General features: G+C 33.2%; 1 protein-coding gene across 3 annotated transcripts; it reads left to right on the plus strand.

Moving 5' to 3' along the window:
* The first annotated feature begins 753 nt into the window (after positions 1-753).
* On the plus strand, positions 754-11,453 carry LOC8286827 (NAD-dependent protein deacetylase SRT1). Of its 3 annotated transcripts, none has more exons than XM_048379488.1 (14): positions 754-1,217; positions 2,789-2,818; positions 2,893-3,006; positions 3,680-3,799; positions 4,382-4,482; positions 4,665-4,773; positions 5,504-5,583; positions 6,662-6,740; positions 7,926-7,979; positions 8,254-8,350; positions 8,873-8,955; positions 9,139-9,206; positions 9,835-9,937; positions 10,012-10,788. In XM_048379488.1, exons 1-14 carry the CDS (start codon positions 1,119-1,121, stop codon positions 10,018-10,020), a joined length of 1,146 nt encoding a protein of 381 aa, XP_048235445.1. In that variant the 5' UTR covers positions 754-1,118; the 3' UTR covers positions 10,021-10,788. The 3 variants fall into 3 exon arrangements, with proteins under 3 accessions (XP_048235445.1, XP_048235444.1, XP_002522742.2); XM_048379487.1 differs by having other exon boundaries at positions 755-1,217; positions 10,747-11,453; XM_002522696.3 differs by having other exon boundaries at positions 756-1,217; positions 2,914-3,006; positions 10,747-11,453.
* The last annotated feature ends 1,726 nt before the right edge of the window (positions 11,454-13,179 follow it).

The raw sequence follows: 13,179 nt of genomic DNA on the forward strand, positions 1-13,179 counted from the left end.
TTAAAGATCTAATAGCAAGATTATCAAATAATTATAAAAAGTGAATTTTCTTTAAACGATATATTATTTATTATAATGTGTAATATCGTATATACAAGCTAAAACACTTCAATATTTAATCTTAATATATAAAAATTATGTTGATGGAAAATATATTTTAATTATTAAAAAAACTCCTTAAAATTTATTCCAGTAAATATATTTTGATCATAATTATTTCATAAATAGTCAATTTTAATTATTGTAATATATCAATAAAATAATTTCAGCAACAATAAAAATAATATTAGATAATTGATACAATAAATGAGATTATTAATAAAAATTATATAACATCGATATAATTACGGCAATAAATTAGACATCAAATCTAATAATAATGTGTTAGAATTGCTAAATACTTGTTCTCTTACCTTTTTTGTAAGAAATTGAATAAAAAGAACTATATAGAAAATTTATTTAAAAATTTAAAACTAAATTGTAATAATATAATATCAGGATTTTAAATTGAAAAATAATGTAACATTAAAAGTGTTTTAACTTATATTAATAATATGAAAATTCATAATAAAGAATTTATCACGAAACAAAAACTATTTCTGAAGCTATTTGACCTTTTGGCATAAAAATTCTAAGTCTTAACTTTGAAAAAAAGGGACCCTTTTGAAAATAAAAAGAAAGAATAAGAACTCGGTAACAAAAATAAAAAGTGTAGGGACCTCAGAATGAGTTTTGTCTTAATAAAAGAGACCTCGAAAGGCCTTTCTGTGTAAGGTTTCGTATGGTGTATGGAGTGGGAGTAGGAACCTTGTGAAACAGCACAGGTTAATTATGGAAAGGAAGAAACCTGTTAATTCCTGGCCTTTCTGAGCTCTGATGCCAAATCGTAATACAAGGATGAGAAACTCAGGATTTCTAGAGAAGGGCATTGATGTAATTATACCGACATAAGGGGCAAGCTATAGCAATTAGCAATACGTACTGATGCCTTTTTGAGGAATAGAGCAACACAAGAAAGGGGCCTTTTTTTTTTCTTTCAGTTCTCATTTTCCTCGTCTTTTGATCAACTTTCTACTGTGAGAAAGATAAGGGTTTTAGAGAGAGAAACTTAATTAGCCATGTCTTTAGGCTATGCTGAGAAGCTTTCCTTCATTGAAGATGTGGGTAATGTTGGAATGGCAGAATTTTTTGATTCATCCTACGTTTTGCAGGAAAAAGTGAGTCTCTTGTGTGTTTTCTTTTCCATTTTCCATAAAAATGGTTTTTTTTTTTTTCTTTTGTTGTCTTGTATTGATGTTATAGTGATTTCTTTCAGTGATCACCTGAAACCTCTAACTGTTAGTGTTATTTGGATTTAAGTATCTTCTTATAGTTGGTGAAAAATCAGGGCTTTTTGCAGGTAATGTGGTTTTAAAATTCGTTTAGAGTACTGTATTGTGTTGTTTGATGAGATCCAAATTTCTGGGTACTTGCATTTGTAAATTTTGAATTGGGTTTTGCTTGTTTCACTGGCTTTTGAGCTAGATTAGTGAGACTGTTGTTGGTTTATATGATTTTTAATTCTTATGTCCGAATTATTGTTTTTTGAATTTCCAGATGTTAAAACTTCGACATGCATGGTAATATGAATAGTTAAGTGACGGATTGAATTACTGGTCTAAATAGATATCAGTTGTTAATTAATTGAGATTGAATTTTAATGCAATGCAGCAACATTCTGACTTCTGATACACTCTTAATTTCATTGAACAATATGGTGGTGAAAGGGAGCATTTTTACGTGAAATATGGCTTCTGCATTTGGGTATTAGGAACAAGAGACTAGAGATTGGGATGCTTGGTAGCTTGAAATGTGGGAAACGGAATTGATAAAACTAAAATGAGAAAGTTTTAATTATTTGATTGTTACACTCACATGAGGACAAAAAGACAGAATCAAGAAGTGAATGTGCCACCATTCTCATTCCCATCTGTATTCTTGATAACCAAATGTGTTCTGAAGTGTTATTTTCCCATAGTGAGTAAGGGCATTCTGCGACAAGCCGTAGTGAGTAAGAGCATTCTCTGACAAGTCCTCTTAATATGAGCATGTGACTCAGTTTGATAAGTTGCTTAAGATTCTAAGAAGAGTGGTCAATTTTAGCTATGAGTACACATAGCTTGAGCAATTGTATCAACATTATCCATATTGATGAAAAAGGTAATGCCTTGTTGCTGCATTTGCATGAAAAGAAGGATGTGTCCAGGTGCATGAGCTTCAATGCAACATGCTCTTGGGGGAGGGTTTATGGAGCCTGTGAGGTACACTAGAGGCTGTCTAACTCAGTAACCTTTAGGCCGGAATAGAGTAGCCATTCTAGTGCAATTGTTCATTCTCTTATGTTTGGATAGAGAAGTTGATAGAATTGTTATTAATAGGTTTATGGGGTGAAGGAAGGGAAGGTAGAGATTGGCATTGGATATTATTATCATCAATAGACATTTCCACTACTTTTAAAGCTTTTTGAGCAATAGACAAGTAAAGTGGATCTTATATGCCATAAGTGCGTATCTACGACTAAAATTTTGTAGACTTCTTAAATTTGTTCAAGTCTGTATTTAGTGTAAATTTTACATTCAGCAATGTTATTTTGTGCACATCAATCTGGTTTATATATTTGCGGTTCATGTGCAAAGCTGGGATCTTTTCCAATCTCCAAAAAATAAAAAAAAATAATGGAAATCTATCATCATATAAATTCTCATATTTTTCTTGCTAACTTCTACATGCTTTGATTTTGATTTGGCAGATTGAACGACTTGCCAAGATGATACAAAAGGTTCAAATCTGAAATCCACTAATATTGTTAATTGCACATAGATTTATGTCATTTAACTCAATCTGCTTCCTTAGCTTTTTTGTTTGCACTTGCAGAGTAAGCATCTAGTAGTGTTTACAGGGGCTGGAATATCAACTTCTTGTGGCATACCTGATTTTCGAGGCCCCAAGGGAATCTGGACGTTGCAGGTGAAAATTTTGAGACCTGGTTGATAGTTAGGAATCTAATGAACTCTTATCTTTTTCTTTCAAAAATCACTTCTTTTAATTAGTGCTTCTTCACTTACCTTCACAATTTATTATAAATTTGTAATTGAGTGTTTCATCAAGGGAGTTGATAGTTGGTCACTTGGCCTCTTTAACCATTGAGACTTATTACTTTTTTTGTCACATTATAATTTATTTGTTCCTTTCTAAGGAATTTTACATATAAGTTATTGAGGAACACGTTTTAATAACATGTCAGATCAGGAACAAGGTTTAATTCTAAAGAAGAAAAATATATATGCAGAGGAATTCTCTGCTATTGTTTAGTGAAAGCAGAAAATATGAGAGAGAGGAGATGTATTACATTCGGAATTTTTAATTAATCAAAAAGCCAAAAAGTGCCCCCTTATATACTTAAGAAAGAGGCTGTATACCCAATGAAGCATCAGTTCCTTTACTCTTGTAAAAGTTGCTTGATGGCATTTTAATCATCAGTGAATGGCTTACTCTCCTTTTATTCTTGATTAATTAACATCGTCTGTCTGCTAAACATAATTGTTTTGCGTTGTGCTTCTTTTGCTTTCCTAACTTAGATGAATTAATCATGTATGAGTTTCTTCGGGTGGTGACTTTAATTCTGATTGGTTGAATGCAGCGTGAGGGCAAACCTTTACCTGAAGCATCTCTGCCATTTCATCGAGCAATGCCAAGTATCACTCATATGGCTTTGGTTGAACTTGAGAGGGCTGGTATTGTAAAGTTCATCATTAGTCAGGTAGACTTAATTCTATCATTTCTTTTAGTTGTAAGCCACATAACTTGCTGCTTTTTGCGAAATACAGTAGCTTCTATGTAAATCATGCCTCTCAAGTAGGTGATGTGAGTCATTACATTACATAAATATCTCATGTGGAGAGGTCGGGCATGTAGGACACCAGGCAGGTGGGGGGTTGGGAGGAGGAGTGGCGGAGGGTGAGAGAGAGAGAGAGAGAGAGAGAGAGAGAGAGAGAGATCAGTCATTTGAAATGATTTTTTTCCTTTCTGTTGCTTAATAAAGGAGTTAGACATTGTAACTCATCCATGTTCACTCCTATTGTTCCTTCTCCTTGGGTTCTATGGAATAATATTAAAGCACAATCAGCATTTGTTCCTAGCTCGCTTTCTGGTTTTTCTTGATCCAGAATGCCATGTATTATCCCTTGACCTTGCATAATTGTGCTAGCCTCAATCATCTGGTGCTGACTTTTGTAGTCCTTTCTTTTAGGCATTCATATTTAAAAGAGTCACTATTATGCTTATTCATAAAAGATAGAACAGACTTTCTTGATACCATTTTCTGCTAACATTTTTGCGCCAGAATGTTGATGGCCTCCATCTTCGGTCTGGAATTCCAAGAGAGAAACTTGCTGAGTTACATGGGAACTCCTTCATGGAAAGTTGCCCTTCATGTGGAGCTGAGTAAGAAATGATCTCTACTTCAGTCTCTTTTTTTGTTGTTATATGCGATCTTTTCTCTTTGACATAGTGCTTGCCATCATTTGTGTGGTTTTGCAGAATACTCACTTGTTTATATATTATCTTTCAAGTAAAGGAAGTGTATCTTGTAAAAAATTTTCAATTACACTGTTAAACTTGTGAAGGTATTTTCGGGATTTTGAGGTGGAAACTATTGGATTGAAGGAGACATCACGCCGCTGCTCTGATGTGAAATGTGGAGCAAAACTAAGGGATACAGTTCTTGACTGGGAGGTATTGTTATTTTTATTTGGTGTCTGTAATTTTCTGAGGCTCGACAAATGTATAATATTAATGACTTATTAGTACCTCAGAGTTATCCATTTGAATTTAATGGTGTTTAAAGTTATTTCTGTTGGTCGAATATAAAGTTTATTTTGAAAAGCATCAAATTCGGTACGTGATAGGCATGAAAGATGATATGGATAGCCTTCAATAATATGAAAGCTATGGGTTTTGGAGACACTAGATCAGTTATTTTAAACTTCTCATGTTCCACTGCTTTATCAATCTCTGGTCTGATGAAGGGAAATTACTATTCACCTTTATTATGTACTTTTTCTCTCTCAATTTGTGTCCAGATTGTCTAATTCTATGGTCAAACAGATGCAAAATTTCTTTGATGGTACTAGATATTAAACTGTGATTAAACATCTATGCGACACCAAGACTGCACTGAGAAACTTAATGTAGGTTTTGCATTTAGAAAATTTGCTGTAGATTTTAGATTGATAGGATCCACATGAAAGACAATTTTAGACAATTTATATACTGAGCAAGTTGGCTTCAGCTACAGCTATTATGAACTCCAGATTTCAGTAACCATATAACCAAATACAGCATTTAATGATTTAGTCTAAAAGATCCCAAGAATTATTTAATTCTAATGGCCTGCTTTTCCACTATTGCTTGCTAAAGTTTAATTAATAGCATTGCTCTTGAGAATCTCCCTCTGTCCCTGCAGGATGCATTGCCCCCAAAAGAGATGCTTCCAGCTGAGAAGCACTGCAGGATGGGTGATCTTGTGTTATGTTTAGGGACAAGGTAATAAGGGTTTGCTAATTGACAGTAACATTTCTGACTTAGAGCACGGTCTTTCATTTCCAAATATCTGGAATTCTAGTTTGGCATTTGACAGTCTGCAAATTTCCAATCATATAGTAAACTATCTTTAACATAGCTATACGTGCTGGATGGCTTGACTCCTTTAGAGTGATATCCTCTATTAAATAAGAAAGAAATCATTTCAAAGTTTAAGCTGGCATGACCTGACTGTTACAGTTGAAATGCACAATGTTGCTGGTGGTTGACTTTCTTAACAAAGCAAACCTAGAATCTGTAGCAGATACACCTTGCTGTGTTTGTTTGAAATGCACACTCTGATGCTTCTGAGTTCTCACGATAGTTGTGTAATCAAAGTTATGGCTCTTCACCCGCTGTCCATTGCTAAAATTTTTGTAAGGCCTTTTTCAAACAACTGAACATCTCTCTAGCTGGCACATAAACAATTAAAAGAAAAATGACTGAAGTGAGACTCGTTGCCAATGCCTTAATTAATTGATTCACCGAGTCTCTTAAACTACTGTGGACATTATATATCCAGTTTAATGCAATAAGCAGGCTACCTTTGGTTACTACAGATATAATAAACCAAAGAACATGAGCATACTCTTTGCACTTCTGCTGTAGCCAGGAAATGCCAACTGCAATAACATTCTATTTTCCAATACCATGATGAGGGTAAAAAGTGAAATGATATTGCTATGCTTTTTCCTGTAGCTAGTTCTCTAGCTTCCAATGGAACTTTGGACCTTCTTGTTGGTAAAACCACTAATAACATAAAACAGTTGATAAAATAGAAGTTTAACGTGCAACCTTGGTTTGTAGGAGGGTGAAAAGGAATAGGGTCGGGTGAAAATCCATCTTTTATGAGTAGTACAAATATTAAGTTTTAATACTGGCCAGCTGCCTATGAGTGAAGTGCTGTGTGTAACTTAAACGGGCAGCCAATTCTTATGTTTCTTGCTCAGCTCCTTCTCCAACAGAAATGCAGATTTCCTTTTACTGTGCCTTCTTTTTTGCTCATTTTTCTTCGATGTTGTGACATGACTACCATTTGCAGTTTGCAAATAACTCCTGCATGCAACCTGCCCCTGAAATGTCTCCGAGGTGGAGGAAAGATTGTAATTGTGAATCTTCAGGTATTTCCCTCCATATTTGCATATCAAATTTGCTCATAGTTTTCATAGCAGGTTTGCGTTTAGAGTGCTGTTCTTTTCAAGTCATCCGGGCCAACATGAGAATTAATAAACTGAAGGCCCCTTGCTCAAACTTTTTCTTCAGAAACCTGTTATGGAACCTAATTGGGAACTCGTATAGCTAAATAGCTTGTTTTACTACCTTTCTGTCAGGAGTGGTAATTTAAATTGCTGATATAAAACTTTGACTAATGGCGGGATCAAGGATGGGCAAAGGGTGGCCATTTCCCCTCGTAGCTTTCAAAATTCCTGTTATCCCCTTGTAGTTTCTTTTGATTTTTCACTTTAGCCCCTCCAAGAAATATCAGATTTTCTTTTGTTTTTTCTTTTACGTTCTTCGTGATGGGTATGCCATTTTATCTGCCCCCTCCTGAAGCAAATTTCTGGATCCGCCGCTGATTTTGACCGTTTCAAATATGCCTTTTCTTCAAGTTGGAAGTCATCTTTTGCTAAAGTATCATATCCTATGTGAAACTATGTTTCTTCTTTCCTTTTAGTTGGAAGTCATCTTTTGCTAGTATCAAAGGTGAAACTCAAATATTCAGGATGCTTGTAAAATAGGATTACTTGGAATAAAATGAATGTGAAGTAGGAAAAGACATAGGTGTATAAAGAATTGATAAAATTTGGTGGCAGAGGAAGGATTAGATATCTCCTACTAAAAATGCAAAGCGTACAGTAATATGGTTTTAGCTCTCCCACTGCTGTTTACCGTCTCAACTTTTCTGGAATTCCTGTTTTGAATCGAATCAATTATAGTGGGCCTATGCTATTGTTGCCTGATTCATGCTTCCTGTCCTTTGTGTACTGGAAGCATAAATGAACATGTTTGATTTTAGTTGAATTGTTTTTATACTGCTTTCATTTGGTCAATTGCAGAATCATGTAGAATTAGCCATACCTTTATGATAGAGAGAGAATTTAACTGCAATCAAGAGTGATATGCATATATGTGAACTTGTTAGATGCAATCAAGGTACTATCGGTGCATATTTGGTTAGTCAAGGGAATGCCTTATAGTCCCTAATTCCTTTCCGTTTCCAGCAAATAATTGGGATTATCATTCTGTTGGTTTACTATTTCAGGAATGCAGATTTTTGATGTAAATTTTCTATTAAAACTTTGCAGAAAACTCCGAAGGACAAGAAAGCTAGTTTGGTGATCCATGGGTTTGTAGATAAGGTAGTTCATGCTTTATAAGGTTTATTTTTTCAATCTTCTTTCTCGCCCTTTTCTTTCCTTATCAGAAAAGCTTAGACGTTCTTGGATATAGTAACAGGATAAGGTGGCCTTTTATAAAATTTCACTTCATTTTCTCTCAAGTTTATATGCTTGTACTATACATACATCTTGAACAAAAGTATCTTTTCTTTTCCCCCTTCTTAACTGGCTTATGGTTAATTCTGACATATCTTTGTTATTCGTTGTGTCTTGTGTATAATTTGAACAAGAACAGGTTATTGCAGGAGTCATGCATCTCCTTAGTATGCAGATTCCTCCATATGTCAGGATTGATCTTCTTCAGATCATTGTAACTCGGTCCCTGAGTGCAGGTAACTTTCTGTGTGTTTGTGGCTATTATATCACTCTTTCCCAGTACACAGAAAAATGCACGTATGGGTATTTTAGCAGAGATTCAAACTAATGCTATCAATCTCATAATGCTTCCAACCTTTAGTATGACAAACATGGCCTGGAGTCGGGCCTAGCAATCTTATGTAATTTCCATGTTCTGGACAAAGAGTCTTAGTTCGCTCATATGAAAGAAGCCTATGTTTTCCTATTTTGCTTTGACAAGCCTGTGTCTGACATATATTTTAACAATATGCATGATTTGGATTTTTCAGTTTAGCTTTATAGTTTCTGATGGATATGTTGTATTCAAATGAGCCATGCCTCATTACTATTGTTCTTCTTTTTTCCAATAGAAACGACATGTTAAAACCTTGAACTTGTTATGCCTCTCTTTCATTAAAATGGTCATCCAAGTTTGTTGCTAGAGGCCTTGTATGGATCATCTTGAATTTTATTTGTAGTCTGGAGTGACTTTTTGATGTGAATTATCCACTTGACAGATAAAAGATTTGTGAATTGGACCCTCCGGATAGCAAGCGTACATGCACTGAAAGCTACATTGCCATTCATAAAATCCATTGAGGTGAACCTAAATATCATTAAATTTTACCATTTGGAGTAAGTCCTTATCAACTGCTCCACTTCGTCTTATTAAAATACTTGGTAACTGCTCATGCAAAGTTGCATCAAGTTGAATAAGGCTAATGTATCTTTAGATTATTATGTTGTTTTGCCCCCTTTCTTATGATACTTCTGCTCTACCCAGGTTACCTTCTCAGATACACAGAAGTATAAAGCAGCAATTCTACATGAGCAACCTTTTAACCTGAAAAGGTTTGTCCAGTCTATCCCATGCTTTAACCTGTACAATTATGATATTTGATTCTAGGAATGAAGAACAATAACTAATATAAACAGGTAATTGAGGCCTTTGTATTCCTGATTTCTCAGTCCCATACCTTTCTTCCAAGTTAACAAACATCTGAGGAATGCGAATGAAGGCTTGTATTCCAAATCTTCTATTCCCATGGTGCAAACAGGCTTTGGTGTATTATTGTTTATGAAATATGAATGAGAATATAAATGTTGACAGGGCAGTATTATTTTATTTTCAGCCGGGTGCAAATTAGCTGTCATGAACCATGTGCAAGTTCCATGGGCATTCTAAATGCAATAATTAATTAGGGAAAAGTTAACATATTTAGAAGTGCCAGTCCTATGAGCCACATCTAATTGCCTTGTGCTCATGTCTTCAATGCTTTCTGACCACTTGTACAGTGTTTTTATTTAATTAGATTGTCTGGGAAGCTTACTAGTTGCTTATGAACAAAATGTGGTGATCAAATGACTCCACGACATTATGCAATCTGATCTTGGGTTGTAGCATTGGATATCACATTTCTTAGCAACTGTTCTTTCGCGGATTATCTTCCCCTTACAATTCCTTTATTATTTGCATCAGGAGAACTGTGACTACAGAATCATTTGAAATTTTCTTGAAACTCAACTTAAGGGATGGCTGTGGTTGTCTATGCACCCAAATCAATATCCCTTTTGGTTTTAAGGTAAGGAGAGGCATGCCTTTTCCTTCTCTATTCATTTCGTATATTAATTAGTTGTTGTAAATTTTTTTTGTTAGTTTCTATAATATATCAGAAAAGATATCAGGCAACCCTCTATTGGTTAGACTGGGATGAGAAAACCCATCTCTTTTGTGGAAGGATGTAACGTTCTACCAGGAAATGCCAAATCTTATATTAAATGCTTATCAAATTCGTCTTCTCTGTGTTTTCAAAGAAGGTAGAAGAAACTGATTTAGATATATTTTACTCCTTGATTTTAGTTACAGTAGAATGTTATACGCAATAAATTTTTTCTTTTCATAATAAATGGATTAATGGATTAAGATGTGGCTAGACTCGATTCACACGAAAATTTTTCTGCCCTTTTACATCGTTTGTGAGCAAGTCTTCCTTTTCCCTTTTAGTTTTTCAATTCTAAATTGTCAACAAGATTATTCTTGTTATATCCTAACATATGTTATATCGTAAATGTATCATGTCTATAGATGCTTTGCCGTGTATGTGCAAGACGAATGTGATACATGGTTTTAGTCTTGTTTTATTTATTTAATTTTTGGTCAATGTGCTCTAAGTGGATTGAAAGTGTGACAGCTATATGTTCAAATTAAATGCTATGCTTGCATGCAAAAGGCATGTATTTTATTGGTCTTCATTTCTCTTTCCTTTTCTTGTTTTCCTGCCGATGTGATCCAGTTGAAAATTTGGCAGCTATATATTTAAATTCCACGGTGCTCGCCAGTTGCATAGCTGTTAACAGAAGCCTAAGAAAATTGCACCCTATTCTTGTGCAGGTTTTGAATGACTGTTTTAACCTTAAAAAGGACAGTGTAATACAAAATCTGAGAGAGAAGGCAATTCAAGTTCTCGGTTGTGGTCAAAATGCCATGATTGAAAGAAAGACCATCATAGCCCCGAGAAGTGAGGTCACAGTCCATGCCATTGTAACCAACATCAAAGCATTTGAATCAGATGGTTTGAGCAATGGCGAAGTGAAAAGGCTAAGAGGAAGTAGTATAAATGGTATAATGACATGTCGAAAGCGATCAAATAGCCGGAAACGCAAGTCAAGGTTTTAGTGCAGGGCTTGTGTTTGGCTGTATATATGCATATTATAATACGTAGTAAGTAAGTATATTTGTAGTGATAGTGGCTGGGTGATTTTTGTTAGATATTACACTCAGTCTCCCCAGCTGCAGTAGGCAAGTGGAAAGCTGGTTGGAGTGACTCAGGGTTATTTGACAAGAAAAAAGAAACAAGGGTTCCATCTTTGGGTTGCCTACAGCTACTGGTGCTCATATCTATTTATGCAGAGAGTTCTTGTGTTTTTGTCAGTATTGCTATCCATCCAGTATCCACACAAGGATGTGATCATGTCACCCTACAGAATATAGAATCTTTCCTGTTTAGATTTTTGGGGTAACTACCAAAAGAAATCCTGTTATTAACTTTTCTTGTGTTATTATTTTGTGACAAATCAAGATATATGGTTTTACCGATAGCAACTCGAGATACCTTTGCTCTTATCCCGGTTAAAGGGGGCCAATTTATGCCCTTGTTCCACTACTGTGCTTTGTGGTCCAGGGGCCAGCTGATACGTGCGGGGACAACATGCCCACTTCTTTTTAGATTAGGTTGTCCTTTTTTAAAGAAAAGATTATGATAAAATTAATTATGAAAATTAATAAAAAAGTATATATTAAGTAAAGTTTGTATGTATTTGTAAAAATTTATATTATAGATAAATAAAATTTAAGATTAATATCATTATTAGCATATATTTTTTAATTTTTTCAATTATTTCGGCTTCATAGAATTTAAAAAATAATAAAATAAATTATTTATTTTAAAATTATTATAATATAACTTAAGTCTCCCTATTCTAAAGTGTTAATTTTTTATAATGGACATCATATTCATAAAAAAACATGTGTTTGTTAAGTTAAAAACGAAGTTAAAGTGTTAAATTGACTAATCGATACGAGTTTAGAAGTATAAATATGTATTTAGTCTTTTATACATGTTACTTATCACATCTGAAAATGGTGTTGATTTTTTATAAAAATTAAATTTACTATTTTGTGATGGATATTAAAATATTTTATAATTGATATAGACTCTCATCATCCATAGGTATAGTATTCAGTAATTTATTAATGAACATTTATCATTAATAAATATCATATTTTATTAATTAATTCAAACATATATATATAATATAATATAAATAATATCAATAGATTGTGTTTACAATTAATAAACAAGAAAAAAAGTCAAGCTAAAACTATAACATAAATATTTATATTGTGATACAAATAAATATCTTTTCAATAGAATAAAATTAATAAATAATAAAGAACTAACATTTAAATAATAAATATTTAATATAAATTTGATAAATATAAGATTAATGAATATTATATAAATAATTAAAAAGAAGAAGAAGCGGATATGGGAGCATAATACATAATGAGATGAGAGTCTAAGTTCGAATATAAGGATGTGGCCATCTTCCCCCTGACATTCATTTATTCCCTATGACAACTGCACCTCATGTGGGGAAATCAATGATCACAGCATGGCTTCCCCTGCCCTAATTATTTACATAAGTTTAAACAAATTTAACCGACTAACTTAAAAAATATTTTATTCATTAAGAAATTTCAAATAATTATTGGAAAACTTATAACAGTTTAAATTAGCTTTGTAATTATATTCTAGTAAATGAGTTTAAACATATATAAGTGTTATAAAAATTAATAAATACTCTAATTTAGGAACTAGCTCACAAGTTTATAGATGACCAAGCTATGAGCCCGACGAGTCGACTTGAATTCATTTATTGATAAATTAATAAAGTAAATATGCAAATGAAATGATTTGAGAAAACTATATAATAAAACAGTATCTAGTCTAATCTATTAATTAGTACTCCCCTTGTTTTAATACTAAATAAAGATATAATGAATGAGATAGTGTTGGTATTCTTTTTTAATCCCTCAAACTAATGATATTACTAAAATTTCTTATATCAACATATATTGAAGCAAAGATAGTATCTCTAATATATTCAATCTAAATAATTTTATAATAATCATTATTACTAATGTAATATGATGGTTAAAAAATAATAACAACTAAAACTAATAAAATTATGTTGACAAAGAGATCGTTCACTAAATATAAAATAACAAGATTCACAAAAAATAATAAAGGCTAAACTATAC

This window comes from Ricinus communis, chromosome 9 (assembly GCF_019578655.1).
Source record: "Ricinus communis isolate WT05 ecotype wild-type chromosome 9, ASM1957865v1, whole genome shotgun sequence".
Lineage (NCBI taxonomy): Eukaryota > Viridiplantae > Streptophyta > Magnoliopsida > Malpighiales > Euphorbiaceae > Ricinus > Ricinus communis.